The 23,131-nt window shown below is 43.8% G+C and overlaps 1 protein-coding gene across 1 annotated transcript; it reads left to right on the top strand.

Annotated features, from left to right (window-relative positions):
- Positions 1-14,013: 14,013 nt before the first annotated feature.
- On the top strand, positions 14,014-21,866 carry fosl2 (FOS like 2, AP-1 transcription factor subunit). The gene is made up of 4 exons (XM_076748668.1): positions 14,014-14,719; positions 17,534-17,788; positions 18,214-18,321; positions 19,858-21,866. Exons 1-4 carry the CDS (start codon positions 14,591-14,593, stop codon positions 20,422-20,424), a joined length of 1,059 nt encoding a protein of 352 aa, XP_076604783.1. The 5' UTR covers positions 14,014-14,590; the 3' UTR covers positions 20,425-21,866.
- Positions 21,867-23,131: the final 1,265 nt, after the last annotated feature.

Consider the following 23,131-nt stretch of genomic DNA (forward strand, 5'->3'; position numbering starts at 1 on the left):
TACTTTGTGTTTTGTCTGTAAGTACAAATTCAGAGTGACATATGGGGAGTCCCCCCCCACCCACCCACCCACCCCCTCCACCCCTTCCCCCGCCTCGTCTTGGAGGGAGAGGGTGGAAGAGGAGTGCGCGTGAGGAGGGGTGGATTTCAGAGGCTATGCAGCATTTGCGATGCAGCGTAGGGTTGTTGATGCGAGCCATGTTGAGGATGATGGAGCTGAGAGGCTTAACTAATTTTGGAAAGAGAGAGCAGGAGGAGGAGAGCGGAGGGGGGATTTGGGGCCTTTTGTTACAGCCTGTTTGATCTGGGAATTTGAAAAAAAAAAAAATGGCCCAGAGATGTCGTGAAAATGAGAGAATTACTGCTCGGGTCCCTCACTCTTCTTTTTTATCAAACTCGAGTAGCACAGGAATTCTAATGCACTCCCAAGTCAAAGCGGCAGATATTTTTCTCCCCCCCTCTTGCTTACAGATAATAACTGGATCTAGTTAAACCCTGATTGTTAATTGCTAATTACTCCTCGTACACGAGAAGCCAGGAGAGCGTGGCTAAGCTGATCAAATGAGCCCTCGCTCTGGAGCTTTTAGGTTTTCCCGTTTTGTCTCGTCTCCGTGTTGTTGGGGCGTTCTGGATGGGCTTGTTTTCGATGGCTTTTGACAAGATAAAGACAGATTTTTGTCAAAGGGGGGGGAAAGAGCAGAGGGAGGGGCCCCCTCCTCATTTTCCCTTGGGTGTGATCATAGACGTTTGATTTAAAGCTTTCATGGGTTAGCCAAAGCACATCCCGCAGGTGTTTTTTCTCTGGAATACAGCTCTGGGTTCCTGCGTTAAGCAAGCGGTTTGGCCTCGGCTCAATGTGCTCGACTGTCATGAAAAAGACGAGACTCAATTTAGTGAAAAATACTCAAAGAGGCGCCCTGTGTTTCTGTGGCAGAAAAGGGATTTCGGGGCTTTAATGGAGGTTTTAAAGGTAATGTTTGGCAACAATCGCTCAATTACAAAGCGTTATCTCAGAATCACTTTATGATCAGATGGCTTTATGAAATTCAGGGAAGCAGCAGTCACATCAGTCATGCTGGGGGGATTATTTCAGGGTGTTTACTGACTTTAATTTACTCCTCTTGTTGTGTGTGTGTTCCTTTACTCCTCAGCGGCTTTTGTCTTGCCTCTCGCCCCCAGATTCCTCCCGCTCTCCTTCCCTCCACCAGCTACCTGAGGAGCTGTCAGTCTGGATTGCAGCGCTGTCGGTTCAGCCTGTCAGGCTGAGGGACGCGTTCTGATCAGCCGTGGACACTGATAGACCTGTCAGGTGAGATGACAGCCACAAGTGAAGACACGCACAGACAGGTACATGTAATGTGACAAGACACCTTCATCCCTCCACCCCCACCCCTTCCTGCTTTCTTTCACCCCCCCCTCCCCTCTTCTGAAAAATAAATATCCATGTGTTGGAAGTTGGAAGAGTGCATGAGGGATGAGCATGTTTCCTGACGAGTTGAGGGAAACTTTTCTTTTGAGCCTGAGCCGATGTGATGCAGCCACGTGATGAAGTACGGCTCGGGCATCAGTTTGGTATCATGTCAACTTGCAGTTTGAATGTTATTTCTGCACACGCTCTGCATGAACTTTAAGGTAACAGTTTTCCATCCACCTGCTTCCACAAGGCAAATAGAAATATGAGATGTCATGTTTTTTAAATTTGCATGACTGGCAAAAAGCAGCAAAAAGTAAGAAATTTGCCTTTCAGGTTATGACCTCATTGACCGTGTTCACCTGGTCAGGTGCATCAAGTCTTCTTAAGCATTTACTAAGTGGAGATTTTAAGACATCACTATAATGAAACAGTGCCTTACATGGGGATTAGTTGTCATTAAACATTCACACACACTGACTGCCAGGTGAAACTAATAACTGTCCATAACTAACTGACAGAGCTAATCTTAGCTTATGATCCTTTTCTACTGAAGAGAAAATGAAGCAGCATGTAATATGATGGACATGTTTGACTGGACACCTCATTATGCCAGTAATGTTGCTATAAATGACTAAATAATGCCGACCAGGTTAGCATGATGAGTTATTTCCCACTCGGTCAAAATGAATGAATGAATGAATAACTAACTGTGAACACGTTTTTCTCTGGCATATTCAGATATAAATAAAACAAAGTAATACTAACATTTACAAGTTAGGCTGTTTAAACAGTTACACATAGATGTTACAGCTCATTGACTTCCTGTTTACAGTCATGATTGCTTTTGATTGGACAGCACTACAGGCCTTTCTTAACGTAGCATTTACACATTACTTAAGTCATTACTAGGTGAGACATTTTTTAACTTTTAATGTCATAACTCGATTTATTAAATCCCTACTTTGAAACTACATATTAGCTATTAAGACTTGAGAAGGGTTTACATTCAAAGTTATATAAAAATACAAAGAGCAGCGGGTCCTGAGAAGTGGGCAAAGGGGCAACAGCATCACAAAAACCCACATTCAGTCCATTTCAACTGGTTTTAGTCATTTAATTACCCGCAAATCTGTTTGGGGCTTAAAAGCTCAATCTCATCTAAGGTGGGTTCTGCATTATTAGCTTATCATGTGGTCCTCCTGTGTCAAAATGAAGTTTTAGACAGCATATAATGTGCTTACATGATGCATATTGGCAAATTGCATTGCATCAAATTACTGAATGCTAATCGACACACGGGGACCAGGTCATATTATTCCAGCATAAGAGTACTGCTGTGTGCATTTTACTTTGGAAATGAGTATACACACAATGTACAGAGGGTGGTGAGTGGAGGAGGGGTGCCTAACAGCAACTTTTTGCCGGGACAAAAGCCGAACGGCCAACTTGAAGATGTGTCATTTTGTTCAAATTTTGCAGTCCCACACAAATGGACTTGAAATGAGTGAGAGAATAGCAGATACTTTGTCAGATCAGTGACACGTGGGTTTACTGCTGTGATTACATATTAAGTTATCCAAAAGCCTACATTTAACCAACAATCTGAAATAAAGCACAGTGTCAGTGGTGTGGTGGTAGCCTTGTATTATAATGTTGCACAAGCCTCGAGATTTTTTGTAAAAAAAAAAAAAAAAAAGGCGTTTATCAGTACCTTTGCCCTTCCCTCCATGCAGCAGCCACACTGCTTCAGTGTATCCACACATCAGTCTCAGGTCTCACCCACTTCAAAACCTCTGTGCAACTGCAAACTGTTGACTTCTATCTGCTTCTTTGGCCCAGTGGGTCATGTCCTGAAGGACTGTGGGGAAAAATACAAAAGGAGGCACAAACACTGGGGTTGTTGTAGCATATGAGATAAGAGCAAAGGGTGAGTGAGGGTGGGAGGAGGAGGGGGGCTGATGGTGGTGGTGGGTGGGGGTGGGAGGGTGGGGGATGGCTCATGCCAAGTGACACAAACCCCCCTTGGCAGCCTAATTAAATTTTCCACATTTCCACACTCACATTAAGCCTCCATTGAGCCGGAAGGAATGGACGCACCAGAGGAGTCGACCCCAGGAAGAAGATCAACCACCACCCCCACCTCACCCCCCACCCACCTTCCTCCCTCCCTATTCCTCCCTGCAATCGCACGTTTTTGTTTGATCAATAGCCGTTTTACCACAGACTCTGAACTGATACTTTCATTTATTGTCATGTGTCATTGTGCCATTTTGCTGGTCAAGAAAATATTACGGCTTAACGACAGGTACGTTACTCTGTGTCTTGATTGACAGGTGTCTCCACGTATCTCAGTCAGTAGTGATTGCTGCTTACTCGTCCACCTTCAGCTTTTGTCGCTCCAAACCACTGACAACATGGCAGCAAGCGTCAAAGCTAACCGAACATTTATTTTTTGATAGAAAAATGTTGTTGCTTCAGCTTGTTATGTTTGAGAAGCCTGAGAAAAAGAAATGAATAATGTTCAAGACCACATAAAAGTCCAAACCCACACTTCACTCAGCACCAATCTCAGGTCGATACCGTCTAAAAGTGTACATAGCCTCATGTTACACAGTATTTTTCTTTCAGTTTTCATCAAAGGAAGAACAACGGTACATTTATTTTGAAAGTGTCCAACATTAGATTTATTTTCGTCCAACATATTTCATCTGCTTTCCAATGTGTGTAAACCACAGAGGTGTGGCTATTTTTAGATGCTCTTACGACGCTGTATCATCTTCTTCTCAGCTTGGATGACGTAAACAACATTAAACAAAAATACTGATTCTCAGAAACCGAGAACAACAGTCACACCTTGTCTCCGAAGAGGCTTACAAGAATCGACTTCTGTCTTGCTTTTGGAAAAAGTTTGTTGTAAGAACTTACTTCTCTATAGGACACGCCACAACGACCTGCTGCCAACTGGCTGGTCCTCCTGTAATGTCAATCCCGCTGGAAGCAACATCCTGGTATTTTAAAGCGGATTTCGTAGGGTTTTTTTTCCCCCCACAGGCAGAGCTGTTTTCCCCTCTATTGCATTTTATCAGTTCAGTGTGAAATTTGACTTTTGTGTGGAAATGGCAGAAGGTGAAAGTGTTTTTTTCTTGTCAGACAGAAACATGTTAACACCATCATATACAGTAGACCTGTATGTCTGGGCCAGCTACAGGTAGGTACTGGTATTCTCTTTATTCCTGTATGCCCATGTCCATTAGAGACCACAGTGTGTTTCATCGTGGTTAAAATGCCACCCAGAACGACGAGGCCCGTCTGAATGAGGCATCAGGCCTGCTTTCTGTTCAGCAGTGTTGCAAAGATGACCTTTAGTCCGTCATTATGAACAGAGTTAATGTCCATTAAGCCTTCCTCCTCTAAATTTTGTTGGGTTTTGCATTTGTATTGAACACATTTCTGTGACAGTTGATTTGGTTTTTATTTCATTTTTAAAAAGCAGGCAAAAAAGATGCAAGCAGCTGAGTTTCAATGGATCTACTTGATGACAGAGAATAAAGCCGCTGCTGAAAATGGTTCAAATTTGTATTTAATGTTGCCATATTTCTATCTGTCTGCTTACCTCAAATTATAATTAAGGTACCACTAATATGACAAATAGTAAGACATCCCAGAGGCAGCAGTGGGGCCAATCTGAAAGCTCATCAGTTACAACACTGATATTCTCCCATCTGATCACACAAAAGATTTTCCGCCGAGGACCCGGATAAATGGAGCTAAAACAATGTGGATTACTCTGTGGTGAAGATAAGCCTCAGAGTGGCATGTGAGGGACTGAGCGAGCTATTGGCACACATAAAGCTGAGCACAAAGAATTCTGTATGTTAACACCAAGAAATACAAGATCGCATTTAAAGACAAGCCAACAGTGCTAATCTTCCCAAAGCTTTGACAGGACGTGGAGCGAAGTTCTCCAATGCTTGATTTAAGAGACTCAGTAGCAATAAAGACAGAACTCTGCCTTTATGGAGATCGTCAGTATGATTCAACCTCCAGTGCAGAGAAGCTTTGAGAGCTGTTGTTCTAAACACTTCTGCCACTTCCTGGTGCACGTGAAATGTTGCATTTCCACACTTCCAGAAGAACTGAGTAGTAGGTTCGTACCACCCCCACTTTTAGTTTGGGTGATTTCTGTGAAGTGTAGTGAAGAAAACAACGGCAAGAAAGCACCAAAGATGCTCCAAAACAACAACATCAAAAGAAAAAAAAAACCTCACATATTCCAGCTTCTTCTTTAGGCTTCAGATCGGTTTGGTTAAGACGAGAGACACAGAAAGGAGGACGAGTTTTCAGCTGAGGTCAAACAACAGCAGGACAACCGAGTTCCTCAACCAAAACCCATTAACATTCCAAGCTGCACAGCCCTCAGCCTGCTCTCAGACCAGCATACTCATAAATTACACTGACAACCTTGTTGACGGAGTGAGATAAACTTGCCCATTGTGTGTGCACTGTGGCTGCACTGAGACGCGTCACGCAGAAACGCTATTTGATTTGACTGTTTCAGGCCAACGACGAGGAAAACAACACGCAGAAGGACCAAAACAAAATGATACACAGATATAAAGCCCATTTTTGTCAGGCAGCCAACATTTTCCTTTCCTTGGTTTCTAGTACCGGCTGAGGAGATGGGGACTTTTGTTTTCTTCCACTGAAAACAAGCAGTCCTGTAAAAGTGGAAGGAACAGCGGGGTCCTGTTTATTTGCGAGCTGCAGGTGGCTGCGTTGACCGCTCGCCGCCTGCTCAGAAGTCCCCCGACCACTCGCTCTTTTCTTCGCTCAGACCCTGTTATTTGTTCACTTCTTCCACCACATGCTCCAGCGTTTCCCCTTCTCTCTCTGCTGTTTTTGCCCGAGCAGCGTTCCATTCTTTGTCTCAAGGTACAGCGTGTCTGTGACGCACTTCCTTCCATTGTATCAGGAACTGATACCTTGTGAAATTACTGTCAAGAGTGTGTTCGGGTGTGTTGATTGGAAGGTCCTGTGCTCAGTACAGGTAAATATGTGTGTCTCCACTTGGCTCCTTGCCTGTGATCATTTGATTGCACAGAGCTGCCTGGTAAGCACCTTGCTTTACTGCAATCTCTTGTGTCAAATGTGTTTTAGATCTGCCAGCTATTGGACGAGCAGAATGGCATAAAAACAAGTTGTAGTTGAAGTTGAGTCAGATGAGGTCACTTGGTTTATTTCCCTGCTGCAGCAGCAAACAAGCCAGGAAACATTTGGTTGCTACGTGATGGCATTTAATAAGATGCTCCCACCCCCTAATTCCCACCTCACGGCAATTTCAGCGCTGCTCTTCTTTCAGTTTGAGGTCCTGCAAACTGCTCTAGTGAAGGATTTGTTTGTCTCATCTCCAAGTTCTAATGGTTAAAATGCATTTGTTTACTGCAAAAAGAGATTCAGAGCCACATCCAGCAGTGTTGATGTGTAGGCAGGTTTCAGGTTACTGCACTTTAACCACATATCAGCCCTGCAGGAAAGTAAGCAGTTCTCCCAGTTGCCACCTTTTCTTTTTACTACATGGACTGATATTTACCAGCTGCAGCTGTGTGGCTGGTATTGTTTTCACCTTGTGAGTCTCGGTGTGTCATCATGGCAAAATGTGGTCCTGAAGACACCCACTGTATCGGGAACTATCACAGAGGTGGTTTTGAATACTCCGCCAGGGTTTGTATACCCGACTGTCTGTGGACAGATGTGATTTTGTCAATGTGACAGCTACAAAAATGTGCCAGATACAGTCAAGAAATTGTCCAGGTGAGTAGCTGAGATCAAAATTTGAATTTAAGGATGGGTGTGGTCCGGGCAAGGGTGCTGGAAGTAGGGGGGAAGGAAGCAGGGCCCACATTCATTTTAAGTTATGGATCAGTGTATCCCAGTTTTAATAAAACTACAGACCATCATGCAATGATGATCACATCAGCCACCATGCCAAATCAGTGCGTATGATGTTCAGAAACACATGTGAGAACTGAGTCTGGTGAAACAGGTTAACTGTGCCAGATTTATTTAATATGCCTCACCATCCTATGCAGACAGGACACTTTACAGGTTTGTAGTTGGGATCAAAAATGAAGGCTGACTACAGAGTACTAATGGATAGTGACGTTAACATGTTGGCAGGTGTTATCCCTTCACAAGATGGTCTCTAGTTACATAAGTGGAACCTCTTAATATAATTCATATTCAGGAAGATGCCATATTTCACATCAAGCTTAATAATCACCATAAGACAACTTAGACTTTGTTCAGATTGGATAGTTTGGGAGCTGTATACAGGCCTGCTGTATATATCTAGAAAATCCATCAATCTCCTGTGTTTATAGGAGTGGATCAGTGTTTTGGGAAATATCCTTATTTGCTTTCTTGAGTTAGACGAGAAGATCGACACTGCTCTTATATCTGTCTGTGTGTCTGTACTAATCTGTACTGAGACCAAAGTGTAAAAACAACCAGTTATGGTTTTGTGGGTAAGCTAAGCAGTGAGGTGAAGTGTGAGAGACAGATTGAAAAAGGAATGGACAAAATTGAAGAGACAGAGGCTGAGATGTCCAGACTTGTTGTCTTAGGTCAAACTCCAAAATCACTGGATCCTACAATTCCATTTTTTGCATTTTTCATTACACCATCCTGGCATGGGAAGAGTGTATAACGTGTCTCTTTAATTACTGTCACTTCTGTTAACATCATACAGAACTGTGAGCATGTCATCAGTCCACTGACATTTCTAATGTTCATCCATTCCACTTAAAACTGTCCCTGAATATTTGCAGGCTTGTTAATTCATTGTTTTGCGTATGGGATCTAGAATTCAAGCTGAAACCGCACCAAAGGAGGCTGAAATAACATAAATGATCTGCCTCATGTTCACATGCAATCCACAACAAGAAAATGCACGATAGGAAGATGCTGTCGAGCAGCTGCATACCTGGATGTGATTGGCCTTATTGGAGGATATGCAGCCAATGAATTCATATTCTTCTCTCCACAATCCCACACTCCAGAGGTCAAGAATGATCAAATTATCCCTCTGCGCTGTTGTGTTTGACTGCTTTACATGAGTCACCAAGGCAACCAGTAAATGAAATCACTGAAGGATGGTTACTTTAATTCACAGGAGCTGTCTGCCAGTCTGGCATCCAGCCTCTTTTTAAAGCCGTGTTCTAGCACAGTGGGCATCCTGATGAAACTGCTTATTAGATTTTTATTTAAAAAAAAGTCCAACATGCACAAGACATTGTGACAACAGAGCACATGTTTGCTACTGCATTGTCACAGCAGCCCAAGTCATACGGGGTAGATTCAATAGGTTTTATGTCATTGTCAGCAGTGTGGGAAAAGGAGATGGGCAAGTGCTGCACACTTGCAGGCCTACCCAGCTTCCTGTATCATGTAGCGAACTTAGCAGACATGCATTGCCGCTTGTTTGCTGCATTGCATCATAAAACAATGCATTAGCTGTGCACAACAATAAATCCACTGTCAGTCACCCTGATTGCTCTTTAACCCACTCTCTATGCTGCGAGTCAGCACTTTGGTGCCTGCGTGTGTCCAGAACCTGAGCTGTGAGATTAGCCACGCTGATCATGTTGAGCTATTATCCTGGTTAAGGTATTACAACAAGACCAGTGAGTGACGCTACACAGGAGAGAAAAAAAAAAAAAAAGGAAGGCAAGGGCAAAAAACAAAAAAACAAACACAAAAACACAAAGAAAATTTTTATTTCGAACTTGCTGACTTGAGGGAAAGATTCAGTTCAGATAAAACGGCCTCCTCCACTGTTCTGCTGAGCTGTTTTCCTTAATTATGTAGCAATAAAGCAATTCACTTTCGAGTAGTTTTACAGTTCATTTTATTCTGTTTCATCTTTCACAAAAACTGAAGTTCAGAAATTCAAAAGTTGGGAAGTTCAAAAAACACAGCATGCAACTTAATGATACCTAAATTTAATCCAAAGGCGCTAATGATAATAAATGACACTGCGTGATGTGAGAGGTGTTTGAAGCTCAAATTTACACACAAAATCATCTTCTAACAAAAAAATGTCAATGATGATAATGGAAGAGCCAGAAATGGGGATGTGTTCTGTTTCTGTACAAATGTGAAAGAAGCAATACCTCAATATAAAAAGGCCTGCGTGCAAAATGTACAACCAGGATTCAAAAGAAGTTGGGACGCTGTGTAAAACATAGATGAAACAGAATGTGAAAGACGATGTATTTAATGTTGAACCTCATCATTTTCATTGATTTTTGTAAATATCTGCTTATTCTGAATTTGATGGAGCAACATGTTTCAAACACATTTGGACAGGAGCAACTAAAGACTAAAGTTGTGGAATGCTCCAAAAACACCTGTTTGGAACAGGTTGATTGGTAACAGGTGATAGTATCATGATCGGGTATGAAAGGGGCATCCTGGAAAGGCTCAGTCGTCGGGAATGGAGCGAGGTTCACCACTTTGTAAACACAGGATTGGATAAAGGATATTAATACATTACAGTTTGCTGAGTCAGCGCCTCTCTCTCCTCTGCCTTTCCTGTCTGATTTGAGCTGTCATTATCAAATAAAGCAGAAATGTCAAAAAATAATAATAATAGTGATAACAATAATAATAATAATGTAGTGGAGTAAAACATGATATTTATCATACAAATGCAGTGGAGTAAAAGCATAATGTAGAATAAAATCAAAATGTGCAAGTCAAGTACAAGTACCTCAAAATAGTACAAAAGGCAGAATTAGGACATGCAAGGTGTGAGGTTTCAAAATCAAAAACTAACATACCACCCACGACATACTGAAATCAGTATGTGCCGCATCCTGTCGACTAAATGAATGATTTAGTGAGCCATTACAAAATAACTCTTAAGATCAACGATGGATCAGACAATGTTAGCAGCTACTGTCGGTCTAACAAGTGAGAGAGCTGAGCAGGGGGCTGCGGGATGAGGTGCTGTGTTAGCGTTTATCTCTGGTTATGTACGTAATCTTCTAAAGTTTACCTGAAGCAGTGATTAACGGTAATAATAACAGGAAATAAAGAGAATATATATGACGCAGGAGATAGAAATGTTGCTGCAGTGCTCTGCCGTGTTGGCTGCAGGGGTCTGTGTGACAGAGGGGTAAGAGGGGGTCTGTGAGCGTCACCGGCTGGCTGGCTAGCTGCTGTGCTAATTTAGTGATGAAACAGCAATAGCAAAATTAAAAACAACCAAAGAAATGACTACAGTGTTTTGCTAGATCTGCCTTGCAGTCTGCTATTGGACAGTCTGAAGAGATGCAATGCATTTTGGGGGAGTTTGTGTGTGTCCTGTGAGCTCATGCTGTATACTCAATTAGGTCTGTCTGCAGACACGCAGCAGCTACATGACACGCCTGCTGCATGGTACATTCTAGAAAGGGTCAGGTTTAGCTACTAAAACTACATTGTTAGGCTTAGGAAAAGATGTCAGTGTGTGTATTGTGTAGTCAGCGACACTGCAGATACACCCTCCTTAAAATTCTTGCTTATCTAGCATACATCTGGAAATTTCCCACATACATAATCCACATAGTATGCAGCTGAAACACACTACATACTAAACTTGATGCCATTGGCCTGTTTAGTGTGAATAATGCTGAACAGCTGAGAGGGGTCCAGATGCAGTCCCTACTCCACACACATCCCTGAAACCTTCTCCCAACCAAAAGCAGTCTTAGTGTCTAAATCTGAACATTTCAAGGGTGTATATAATGTAACAGGCGTGTCTTGTAGCTGCTGTGTGTCTACAGATAGACATTCTTGAAATAGTTAGCATGAGATTGTGAACACAGCCCAAGAGAAAGCTAGAGGAGGAAACAACTTTGAATGTTGTGTTTGCAAACTGCAATCAGCAAACCCTACTCATCCTGCCTGTCAGTAAATGTAGGCGACGTTGCCGCTCTCCACCGCTGGTAGTAGCCTGAGGAAAATGTGTGATGTGTTGGCTTGTATGTAAATTATATGTGTGAAATAGATTACACACCACAGAGCATGTGAACTGTTAAAAAAAATAACATGTTCATAGTCAAACTCCTGTCTCTTTGAGCTCCTGCTGCCCCACAGCTAAGGCAAAAACATGGTATGACTGAAAGAGATGGAGATTAAACTTGCAGCATCTTTTTAGTCGTTCTAAAAACACTCAAGTCTCTAATGAAACGTGTTTCACATTTTGTATGACATATAAATATTTAATTCAATATTTTTAGGTGAAAAACACATTCTGTGCATACATTGGTGTTAAACCAGAATAACAAAATGTTCTCCTCCTTGTTCCAAAGCTGCTGCATGCGGCTCTGCAGCATTTGACCTAATGTCGTCAACGGGAGATGACAATCTCACATTCGGATTTAGCAGGCGGGTACTTGAACGCAGCATTAGGGCCACCAACCCTTTTGCGTCACGAGCACGTCGGCCACGGCCAGGTAAGCCTCTTGCTTGTAGTCTGTCAGCGGCCATAATTCCTGCGCGTACGGCAGGCTGGATGAGATGTTCTATACGCAGATGATTCCTTATGATGTGTGATGGCGCGACACCGACGCATCAGTGGCGCACGACCTGCGGATCAGCCGGCCTCAGTGCGCACACTGAACCCTGAGCCCGAAGCCTCTGTCACCTGACTGACACTGCTGAGGCACTCAACTTTTTAATACGTCCCTGAATCTGACATTTACCTTCAACATCCGTGAAACTAATGGCAAAACTGGAGCAGTAACCTCTGACTGACAGGCATCACATAACGCTGTTTGTTGTGTATTCCAGTTTTTGCGTGATATCTCATTATGCCTTTTAAATAGCAAAATTGGACTCATACAGGAACAGAACCTGTCACAGTGCCATACCTTGCTTTACTCAAATTGCCGCCGATGGGTGCATCTCAAATTAGCCTATATTACAGCATTAATTATAGGAGTATGGCAGATTAGATTTCCCCAAGCAATTTAGCAGAAACGGTGTCGCTTAGCAACACCGTTACCGCTCAAAAGCTGTGTCGCTGGCAGACGATAAACATTAATCATTAATTAATATCATTCAAATACAGATTTGCTGAACATCTGCGTGCTTTCTGTCGCCATTTCCCATCAGCAGAAGCTTTAGAGAAACCTCTCCACGCAGGGAGTCACAGATCGCTGCACAGGTCAAAAGGTAATGCAGCGAAAATGACACCCAGTGACTTTGGAAAGGGTGACATATTGGCGGGCTACAGTAACTGCACTATAATTGACGTGTTCGCTTTATGAGCAAGCACATAGTGTCAGTCCCTCCGCGGCGAATGGTCACCTCAGAAAACCCCCTGCAGATTATTTCCCCTCGACGCAACTTCCCCGACTGAACACTGCAGCTGAAACTTTTTGATGGGAGCGTCTCTTTCTGGCAAAGACACGCGCGGCAAACAGCTTTAAGAGAGCTCAGCATATCCAGTTGTGGTGATACAGATTAAAATAGGACCCATGGCAGATTGGATTATACTTAATACGCCATTTCATATCGTGTAACGTGTCACATTCTGGGCGCTGTGCCATTGTTTATGAGGTGCGTCCGAATTACAATTAGCCCACATTTCACTGAGATTCCTTTGAAGCCGCCGTGCTGCTCTGTTGTGCAGACCTCACCAGCGGGCCACATTCATTTGACCAAATGATCGTGCTGCGTTTTGTGTCATCCTTTTGCGTTCCGTGCCACCTCTCCAAATTACGCACAAAGCCGTTTCCGCCAAATAACACAAAGGCTCAACTGTGCAGAAACGTCGCATGTCCAATCACTTTGAGTAGTCTTTATTAACACGAGCGGCCGCTAACAGAAGCAGGTGGATGCTGGGCTCGCGTGTCTTCAGGCTGGAGAAATAACGGGCACGGTACACGCGCGTGGCCTCCCTCTGCCGTCAATAGATTTTAAGCGTTCTAGGTTGAGCACGGATGCTGACATGGAACTGATGAACAGTGGCACAGGAAACTTCCAGGAGATGATTTTAATATTCTAAACTCGCTCCCACTGCGTGCGCGCACGTGTGCTGCGCGACTTGAAACCAGCGCGCGCCTTTCTGCTGTCTGTCCAGACGTTTAAAGCTTTAATGTCTTCGTTTTCCTGCACTGATGAACAACCGGACCGGGACCACGCGCTGAGAGCTCCGTGTCCGGAGTGCAGTGAGCGAGGGGAGGGAATCCCTCCAGTGTCTGACGCTTCCTTTACCAAGGAAACCCACACGCGCTCTCTGACGCAACTGCCCATTTTAGGAAACATGCGTCAATGGACCAAAGCAAGTCAGACAAATAGTGAACTCCATAGCAGGCACTGACGTCCGTATGAAAAAATGAATCTGTCCAAACATATTTTAGCTACTTTTACGGAATCCCTGCTTTTCTATTATATCTCCAGTGTCCGCTGGGCGAAGCATGGCCACGGCGGATCTTTCTGTTTCACTCCCTTATCCAGAAGCGACCCCTCCCTGGATGAAGTCGCAACGCCCTGGCGTGACGTAGGCTGTTTCGTTGGTGTTGAAAAGCCGTTGCAGTTCTTCATAGTGCCATTGAAGTGAGTCATCTCTAGGAAGTGTGGTAAAAAGGAAAAGAAAAAAAGTTCGAACTGTTCCGTGAACAGCAGAGAGCTCAGATAGAGTGTGTAGTGGGCAAGGCGACGGAAAATATTGAGAAGATCATCCAGGCAGTAGGTTTTAAAGCGAATGTTAACCTGCGTGAGTCACTCTCTAACTACAGGTTCATTGTCTCAACTGGACTTGACTGCTGAAGGTGTGCTGCTGACTTTAGGTTAAGTTTGCGCACCTGAGAGGATCTGTGATAGTGTAGTACAGGTCTACCTGCGGCTAAAAGGCATTAAAGGCACAATCAGAAATAGCCTTTGCAAGCAGGGTTAACACACAAGAAAATATTTATTCTAACTGCTAATATCTGTGGGATGTTTTAGGTCAGTTTAGAGGAGGATAATTGCACTTTGTCTTTGCCAACTCTTCTCTGGATATCCCAAATTAACGACGTCTCGAGTCAGAGGATTTTCTTGTTGGTGCCTTTTCACTGCGAGGATTTAAAAAAAACAGGGGGGGTTCAGAACTCAGACCGTCAACAGAAATCTTCCTCTTTCCTGGATCATGTACCAGGACTACTCCGGGAACTACGACACCTCGTCCCGTGGCAGCAGCACCTCTCCGGCCCAGCCAGAGTCCTTCACAAGCGGCAGCAGCACGATCGGAAGTCCGATCTCTACCTCAAGCTACCAGGTAAAACAAGGAAGCACCAGTCGACGTTATCTATGAATAATGCACTCATTTAACCTGTCATGGATTCGATTTCAAGTGTGCACAACCTTTGAAAATTATTGGTTGTTTGTACGACATGTTTTTTTTTTATTTTGATTTTTTTTTAATCACGTTACGGGGTCCTCCCATGGACAGGAATTTAGGAATTCTCCAAGTGGCTTGGGGAAATAAAAACGATGAACCCAATGACACAAATCGCATCGGTGAGTCAGCAGATGCAAGATGCGATCTATGCTCAACTATTCTTGACACTACACATTTGAATTCTGTCGTAAGATATCTGAACACAATCATCACAATCACAAACATCAAATTACGCACCATCTGGTGCGCATGCAGTACACGACGAAGGCTGCGTGCTGATTCCGATCACAGAGACAAATACAAACATTATTCTTCACTTGGTCCTTATGGTGAAGGAAAACTTGTAAACGGAGGCTACACTGACAGATGGAAGGTGATCTGTGCGCTCTTTGCCGCGGTGGAAATGGGACGCTTTGAAATGGATTCGAGCTGGGATCTCCACATGCCAGCTTCAGATCCACTGTCTCTGTCTACCCCTCTCGTGTTTCCTATCTGTGCGTAAAATAGAATCTTTTGGGGTCTCTGCGCTGTATCACCCCAGTGAAGACGCATTTTACGAGCATGCATTATATGGACAATAAATCCTTCAGAACACATACATAACACACCCTGAACTATTGACACACTTTGCCGCTAGTCTGGCAATAAACGGAGTTGAGAGAAAACGTATAGTGAATGTAACAGACATGCACCGCTTAATAGAGGCATTAACACAAGACTCAGGAGGTGTCTAATTTCTCCTGGCCAACGCTGAAGGCGGGTTGGAGTGTACCAGAGACATGTGCTGTTGCAGAATGTAATATCAGTCCAGTTAAAGTTGGGATTTATGTCAAATATTTGTCTTATTGAACTGTCACAAATGACTATGATGGATCAGATTGTGGTCTGATTTTGTCGCGCTGCACATGACACATTTCCTCCAGCGGGAAGCGCGCACAGACCGGGAACGCAGGGCAATCAAACGTTTCCTTACCGAGAAGAGACTGCTTCAAAACAGCAGTCCCTGCAACCTAACTCCTAGGTTTCATCACAGGTTAAGCTTTCATCGATTCTCAGTGGGTTATACCCTTCATGTACTGTAGGCGGGCCAGCGTTACGCTACGAGGACGCCATGTCCATATATTCACAAATAATAGGATATAAATCCGGGAAGAGACATGTTGTTTACCCGCGCCCAAGTCTTGCGTATAGTGCACTTCTGTGGAAAAGCGTCGTCAGGCTCACGCAACATTACGGTAAACGACTTTTGGCCAGCATCTATCATTGCTTTGGTTCCCTGTAATCACACACTGGCTGCCTGTTTCCCATTACAGCGGGCTGGAACACGACCTCTTTGTAAGGTTTATTGAGACATACCAAAACAAGGCACGCCAATAGAATTTTTCATCAGACCAGAAGTTCTGTCAGTTAAACCGGAGCTTCTTTATGGCGCTGCTCAGTGATTAGTGCTTCACACTCCATTGCACATAACACACATTCGTTTTTTTTTTTTTTTTAAATGGGAATTTTAATTACATTGAAGCCAAGCTCGTCAAATATAATTCTGGCTAACTGTCTGGCTTGTTACAGCTGGCTGCTTCCCCCTTTACTGGAACTGCCCGCGTTTCACATGTGCTTAACAAATCCCATACACAATGACTCACCAGATAAACAAAGTTCCAATTGACTGCCGGGATATCCGACGGAAAGTCGGGAATAACGGGGATATGGGGACGTGCGTAAATTACGCACGCAGGCAGCAGCGCGTCGGTTTGTGGACTCCAGAGACATGAAGCGATACTGGTCTGACGTCGGTGCTCATACAGGAGATCGTTATGACAGATTTACACAAACATGTTGATTGTAGATATGAAGCGCTATACATTTAAAATTAGCTCCAAATCCATAATGAATTGGGGTTAGTTAGCCAGAGGTTGAGGGGCTTGAAGTCACAGTCTTGTTTTCAGACCAGTCATATAGTAGACTATCTTGCATCACAGCATGGCTTTAGACATACCCACAACTGCAGGCAAACACTTCATTTTAGCTTATATAATTAGATTAGATTATATAACAGTTTTGTCAAAGTAACACTTGATTGCAGCAGTCAGATTTTTAAATTGTTGATGTCGCTTATCAGGTTTTGGATTTCAGAAAAACCCATAAGAGCTATTCTTCTGGACAGCGTAAAAAGATCTATGTCACCATATGACCCTTTCTATTATGTATATACCCTCTGAAAAGAGCAACTAATGTGTGTATTTACCCTCCTGCCAGTCCAGACATGCGTAACACTTCCCCAGCGCTGTGTTTTGTCTCATGGTTATTGTAGTAAAGTGAGATGCACTGGACACCTTGGGCTTTCCCACATGATTCACAGCATGTGTCACTGTTCCACTCCAGGGGTTACATACACAGTGTTTTGCCTATGTGGATTGAATCATTACTATAAGCTTGAAATGTGGAAAATGTGTGAATTTGATAATGGTGGGTGGTGGTGTGTGTTTCTGCAATTGTGCTGTCAGCAAAATGAGGCAGGGCTCATAGATATTCTCTAAGATGCTTATGGGATTGAGTTGCATGCATTGACCCACACCGGCATGTAGCCTTGCTCCTCTACAAGCGGATGCCACCCCACTTGTCTGGAAAACGTCCTCAGATGTGATCATGCATCCCCTCTGATCATATCTCTCTCATTCCTTCTCTTTCCAGAAGTACAGGGTCGACATGCCCGGCTCTAACAGTGCCTTCATACCCACCATCAATGCAATCACGACCAGCCAAGACCTGCAGTGGATGGTACAGCCCACCGTCATCACCTCCATGTCCAACCCTTACTCCCGCTCCCACCCCTACGGTCATCACCTGACCAACGGGCCGGGGCTGTTGGGGCACAACACTCTGGCTCGGCCCGGGGTCATCCGCTCCATCGGGGACGCCAGGGGCCGGCGTAAGAGGGACGAACAGGTGAGGGGCCTGGGAGGATGATGTGGGTGTTAAAGGGCTGCAAAAAATGCCTCTGAAGGATTTTTCTCGTCTATAGATAGAAATGTATTTCTTTACATAAGGCTGCATTTTGCTTCAGAGGGTATCTTACAAAGAAATTTGAAGTGTGTTCGTCGTGAAAATAAAGCAAAACACTTTATTTTTTTCATCGGAAAGCATTAGATAAAGAAAGAGAGAACTATTTGTTCAATGGCAGAGAAGAAAATCATTAAGTTCATTCTATTATGCCAAAAAAATCAATGACTTTGTATCATTGCTCTTCCCCTCAAAGCCAGCCAGTAGTATCCAGCTCTTGTTTATACTCTTGCTCTTTGCTTCATATCGATTGTGTGTGTCTGTCAAACAGCTTATTTTACCTGACATGTTCCGTCTTTGCCTGCCCTTAGCTCACCCCAGAAGAAGAGGAGAAAAGGAGGGTGAGGCGTGAGAGGAATAAGTTAGCCGCCGCCAAATGCCGCAACCGCAGGCGAGAGCTCACCGAGATGCTGCAAGGGGTAAGTAGAAAGCTGAAAACTGGAGCCATCAGATCAGATCAGAATCTGTTTGGGGGTTCTGTTCCTTCATATAAAGGGACCACAAATCAGTGTAAGTGCTGGAACATCGTGTTCCTCTTATGTGGCAAACACATCCAGCCAATAAACACCAATGCTTCCTGATTTTGGGGCAAAATGTGCCGTGCTTTATAGTTGATGTGGAGAACGAAAACGGCAAAGAGCAACAAAAGAAATAATTTGGAGTGAATGCTGAAAGGGGAGAAAAATAAGTCACACTTGTTCAGACGTCTGGCAGGAGTCCAGATTTTTGATGAGTGATTGAACTCCACACCTAAATTTACAACCTCGCATTACTGGTTTGAGTCTCGCTGTGTCTCTGAGTGCAAGGTCTGACTGAAGAGATGACAGGCGATGAAAAGCTTTTTGTCTCAGGCAGCTGTAGACAGAGGTAGGGCTGTCTCGCGGCCCTGCCTGGCAGACAGTAACGGCAACTTAATGGACTAATTAGCTGAATTACAGTGAGGTTGAGCTTTTCAGGCCTTAAAAAACCCCAGGAATGGAATTTGCTGTAGGCAGCTGTCTCTATGAATGCAGGACATTTTGTAAAAGGGGCCAATTGCTTGTCTTACAATCCCACATAGAGCCATGCTGCGTACACGCATATATAGACACACACACACACACACACACACACACCACAGCCATTGCTTCCATGGGAGGAAAAAAAAACCCGAAATGCCTTCTTGTCTTCACACGTCTGTTTTGAAATTCCAAATAAGGAAGTGTCGCTTTTCAGTGAAAAGAAGGAGCAATATTTCTACAATGTCTCCCCTTTGATCGACTAATATCTTTCATTTAAGTGCCTCACTGGGCGCCACCCGCACCAGCCACCCGCCTCCTGGTGTACAACTTCCTCATACCTTTGCCCATGAGTCAAAGTTCTCAGACAGCATGTCAGCTTATCTTTATCTGCGTGATGTCTAGAGCCGATGAACAGCTTTTATGGATCCGTCTTCATCTTTTATGACACATTAATGACACACTGTTCATGCAGATCGCATATCTCAGAGACACAAACAATGCAAGGTCCCTGTGTGAAACTCAATTTCAAGCTGAGGGCTTCGAGATTACACGTTGTACGTCTAAATGGCAGATTCTTGATTTAATGTGTCGACTGTGCTACTTTCTGTGTTTGGGAAAGTCTAGCAAGCAAACAGTGCCCTCTTTTGGCGCTTTAGGGGAACACTTGCACAATCTGTCTTCCTCATGTTTGAAGAAACTTGAAATTCAGGTATTATCAAGTGTACAAAGCTTTGGCCAGGCTGACGAAAATTTTTGCAGCCATGTTCTCAATTTCTTGACATTTTGTTGCTTAATATATATATATTTTTATGGCCTCAAACCACGCAGATGGCTGACCATGAACTGCAAAGTTCCTCTGCTGTTTCTGTCAAATTAAAGACAAAATGCCCCAAAACTTAATGTCTCGTACTCAAGCTCAAGTGCTCAACCTCACTTTCCTGTTTCTCTTCACAGGAGACTGAGAAACTGGAGGAGGAGAAAGCAGACCTGCAGAAGGAGATCGAGAGCCTGCAGAAGGAGAAAGACAAGCTGGAGTTCATGCTGGTCGCCCACAATCCTGTGTGCAAGCTCCCCATGGAGGAGCGCCACCAGCAATCAGGGCACCAGCAGCACCAGCAGCACCAGCAGCAGTGCACCCCGCTGCCCCTGACCATGCGCCCTAACATGGGAACCCGGCCCCAAATGAACCAAGTGGTCGTGAAACAAGAGCCGCAGGACGATGAGGAGGTGCTGGGCAAGACCCAGCGCTCTGTCATCAAGCCCATCTGCCTGGGTGGCAGCGGTGTCAGCGGCGGGATGTATTGCACAGATGGAGACAGCCTGAACACGCCGGTGGTGGCAGCGTCCACCCCTGCCGCCACACCCAACGCCCCGAGTCTCATATTCACCTACCCGAGCATGCTGGAGCCCGAAAGCCCCTCACCCTCCTCCGAGTCCTGCTCCAAGGCCCACCGGCGCAGCAGCAGCAGCGGCGACCAATCCTCAGACTCCCTCAACTCGCCCACCCTCCTGGCCCTCTGAGCGAGGGCTCTGCTCGGCGCAGCTGAGAAACAAACACTGTGGCTGAAGGCAAGCATGAGGATCAACTGCGCGCCCCCCCCCCTCCAGTGTCTTTGAAAAGACCAAGAGCACACTCAACAGTCCAGACCAAGCTGACCATGTGAGCCGTTTCCCCCTCTGCAGGGAGACCCACAAGGGCTACGCCATGTGTTTCTTCTCGTTCTGCTTCAGTGTAATTTTCTTTTTTTTTTTTTTTTTTTTGTAAAAGTGTGTGCACCAATCCTAAGAAGTGTCATCCCTTCGCCATTTCAACTCCAGAGTGTCAACTTGTTTACTGAGCAGACAATACTGAAGAAAAACATGCCTGAATCTGGCAATCGTGAGTTGATGTGACTAAAAACCAGAGAGCGCGTTCTTAATATATTTTTTTGAAAATGTTTAAAAAGCCATGAGGCCGACACTTGCACTCCGCCAAGACGAATCAATAAATCACTAAACGAGGTCAGCATTCTACTGGAATTTCTGAGAAGAGAAAGAGACAATGAGCAAAGACTTCCTCTCATCGTTTTTTCCATTTAGATTTGTCCTTTCGTAACTTGGACCTTGATTCAGGAATCGCTACTTAGAGTGTACACACATTTCTAATGCTATTTCCATCTCTTTAATTGTATTTATGGCCTGTGCTGATTAAATTTTACAAAGTGTTTTGTTGAGACATTGTCTTCTCCTTAATCTGCCTGTAGAAAAGCAAAATGGTCACCCACACGGTGGCCAAAGCACTCCTCAGTGTTGCAAAGGATACAAGCCAACTTTCAATCAATGACTAGTTCCTCAATACTCTATACCCTCTATTTTGCCATAGTGGCTTGACTTTACAGTAGTATTGGTGTGCTTTTCCTCAGTGATTCTGTACCTGAACTTTACAACATGTTTATGACAAAGTGTATGTGATTTACATTGATGTCAGGGATATCTCTCATGTGTAGTAGAACCCCATCGTGAAGAGCGTTGCAGGACTGCAGGCTGTTGTATGGTCTAGCCAAAGTGTTGCAGAGGTGGTACTATATGCGAAGGGGCGATAAACGTCTTTGCTTCACCGTGTCCCATCGAGAAAGGTTTGTCTTTTCGCTCAGACATTTCAAAGACGACACAGAAGTTTGAACAAACCCCTCCTCCACTGGATTCCGTACTTCTCTCTTTGTTTCTTACATTCTCTAAATAAAGGTCTAGCCTTTTTTCAACACTGCCTCTCAGGGCAGGTCAGGTTTCAAAAAAGCCAAAAAGGTTTGTATGACACATGTAATCCTGTAATTCGTTCATCTTTGTCTAAAAGGAGGGATTTTGCTCAAATTTGAAAAAGCCACTGTGGTCTAGACTGTCGCCAGCTGCCAATGATGTCAACCCTGTTTATACTGTGTTTGTAAATCTGTCACTTTTAGTAAAGAAATGATGTTTAAATTGAACTCACATGTGCTGATTTATGGGTGTATGAACATATGCCAACGCAGAGGTACTCAGTAAAAAGTTAGTGGAAGTCTTGTTGGCTTGAAACGAGGGCCAGACAGTTCACTTTTTGACAATAAGGAAGGGATAAGAAGACTCTCTCTACAGCTGGCCTGGGATGAAAGAGGGGACACCTTGAGAAGATGTAATATTTCTGAAGTTCTATGAAGCACTTCTTTTTCATTATTTTTACATGTGTGTATCTTAAAGGGATGAGGGTTTCCAATACTGTGCACTGAGAAGGACACGACAGTGATATTTGGGACTTTTTTGGTTTACTTCAAACATTCCTAATGAATATAATATCAGGGGTCAAAGGGGTGGGGTGGGGTGGGGGGGGGGGTGTCATCTTTGCTCGAAGCCTTTTTGTTATCAGAGGGATAAAAATTGTGGTTGGAAGACTTTTGTTGCGCTGGATGCAGAAAACGGACTTTTGCAATTCAATACAAGCTGCTGCTACTTTGGAAAGAACACGTCGGCTATTTATTATTTATGATGTTGGGTTTAACATCACTGGCTATGATATCATGTGGATGCAACAGGAAATATTTTATCCTGTGTGACAGCATAAAGAGGTGAAATGATAACCAAAAACACAACTGTGGGCGAGTCTGATATGTCTATGTTGAAATATTCTGGAGCCCCTTGACACACATAGGAAAGCCATTGACTGTAGATCTTCTGCTGTACATGTCATCTACTGTCTGTCGCCTGTTTTCAACTACTATTACTTCTTTTCCAAATGCTTTAACTGTTTAAAATGATTCAAAATTAATAAAAAAAAAAAAAAAAAAACAGCAATATGTATAGCAGTGTTTGTTAATTTAAATGAATAATAATAATAATAAAAAAAATCATTTTCAACCTGAAATTGTCCTTTTTCCTTCATGGGGATGCACACTTCCAAAATAAGGAAGGCGACGTGGCACTGTTTTGACTTGGTTTGTGGAACAGACAGATTGATAGAAAGTGGCCAGAAGCTGACAAGAAGGCCGGATGAACAACAAGTAGATGGAAAGAAAAAAAAAGAAAAAGAAAAAGAAAAAAGAATGCTGCCAAAAAAGAAAAAATAACCTAAAAACACAATTATTTCAAAATTCATTCAAGAGCCTAATTGCTTATTTGAATCCTCTTGGAGCAATGAGACAGAAGAAGAAGATCATATTCGCAACAATCTAAATAATACTGACATTATTTGTATCGCACACTGAGAGGTTCAGTATGG

This window comes from Chaetodon auriga, chromosome 14, assembly GCF_051107435.1.
Source record: "Chaetodon auriga isolate fChaAug3 chromosome 14, fChaAug3.hap1, whole genome shotgun sequence".
Taxonomy (NCBI): domain Eukaryota; kingdom Metazoa; phylum Chordata; class Actinopteri; order Chaetodontiformes; family Chaetodontidae; genus Chaetodon; species Chaetodon auriga.

Bases quoted from the DNA above. Each gene is read 5' to 3' on its own strand.
- fosl2 (XM_076748668.1), top strand. From the start codon at position 14,591: ATGTACCAGGACTACTCCGGGAACTACGACACCTCGTCCCGTGGCAGC. The intron at 14,720-17,533 runs GTAAAACAAGGA...TTCTCTTTCCAG, and splicing joins TCTCTACCTCAAGCTACCAG to AAGTACAGGGTCGACATGCC. The intron at 18,322-19,857 runs GTAAGTAGAAAG...TTCTCTTCACAG, and splicing joins TCACCGAGATGCTGCAAGGG to GAGACTGAGAAACTGGAGGA.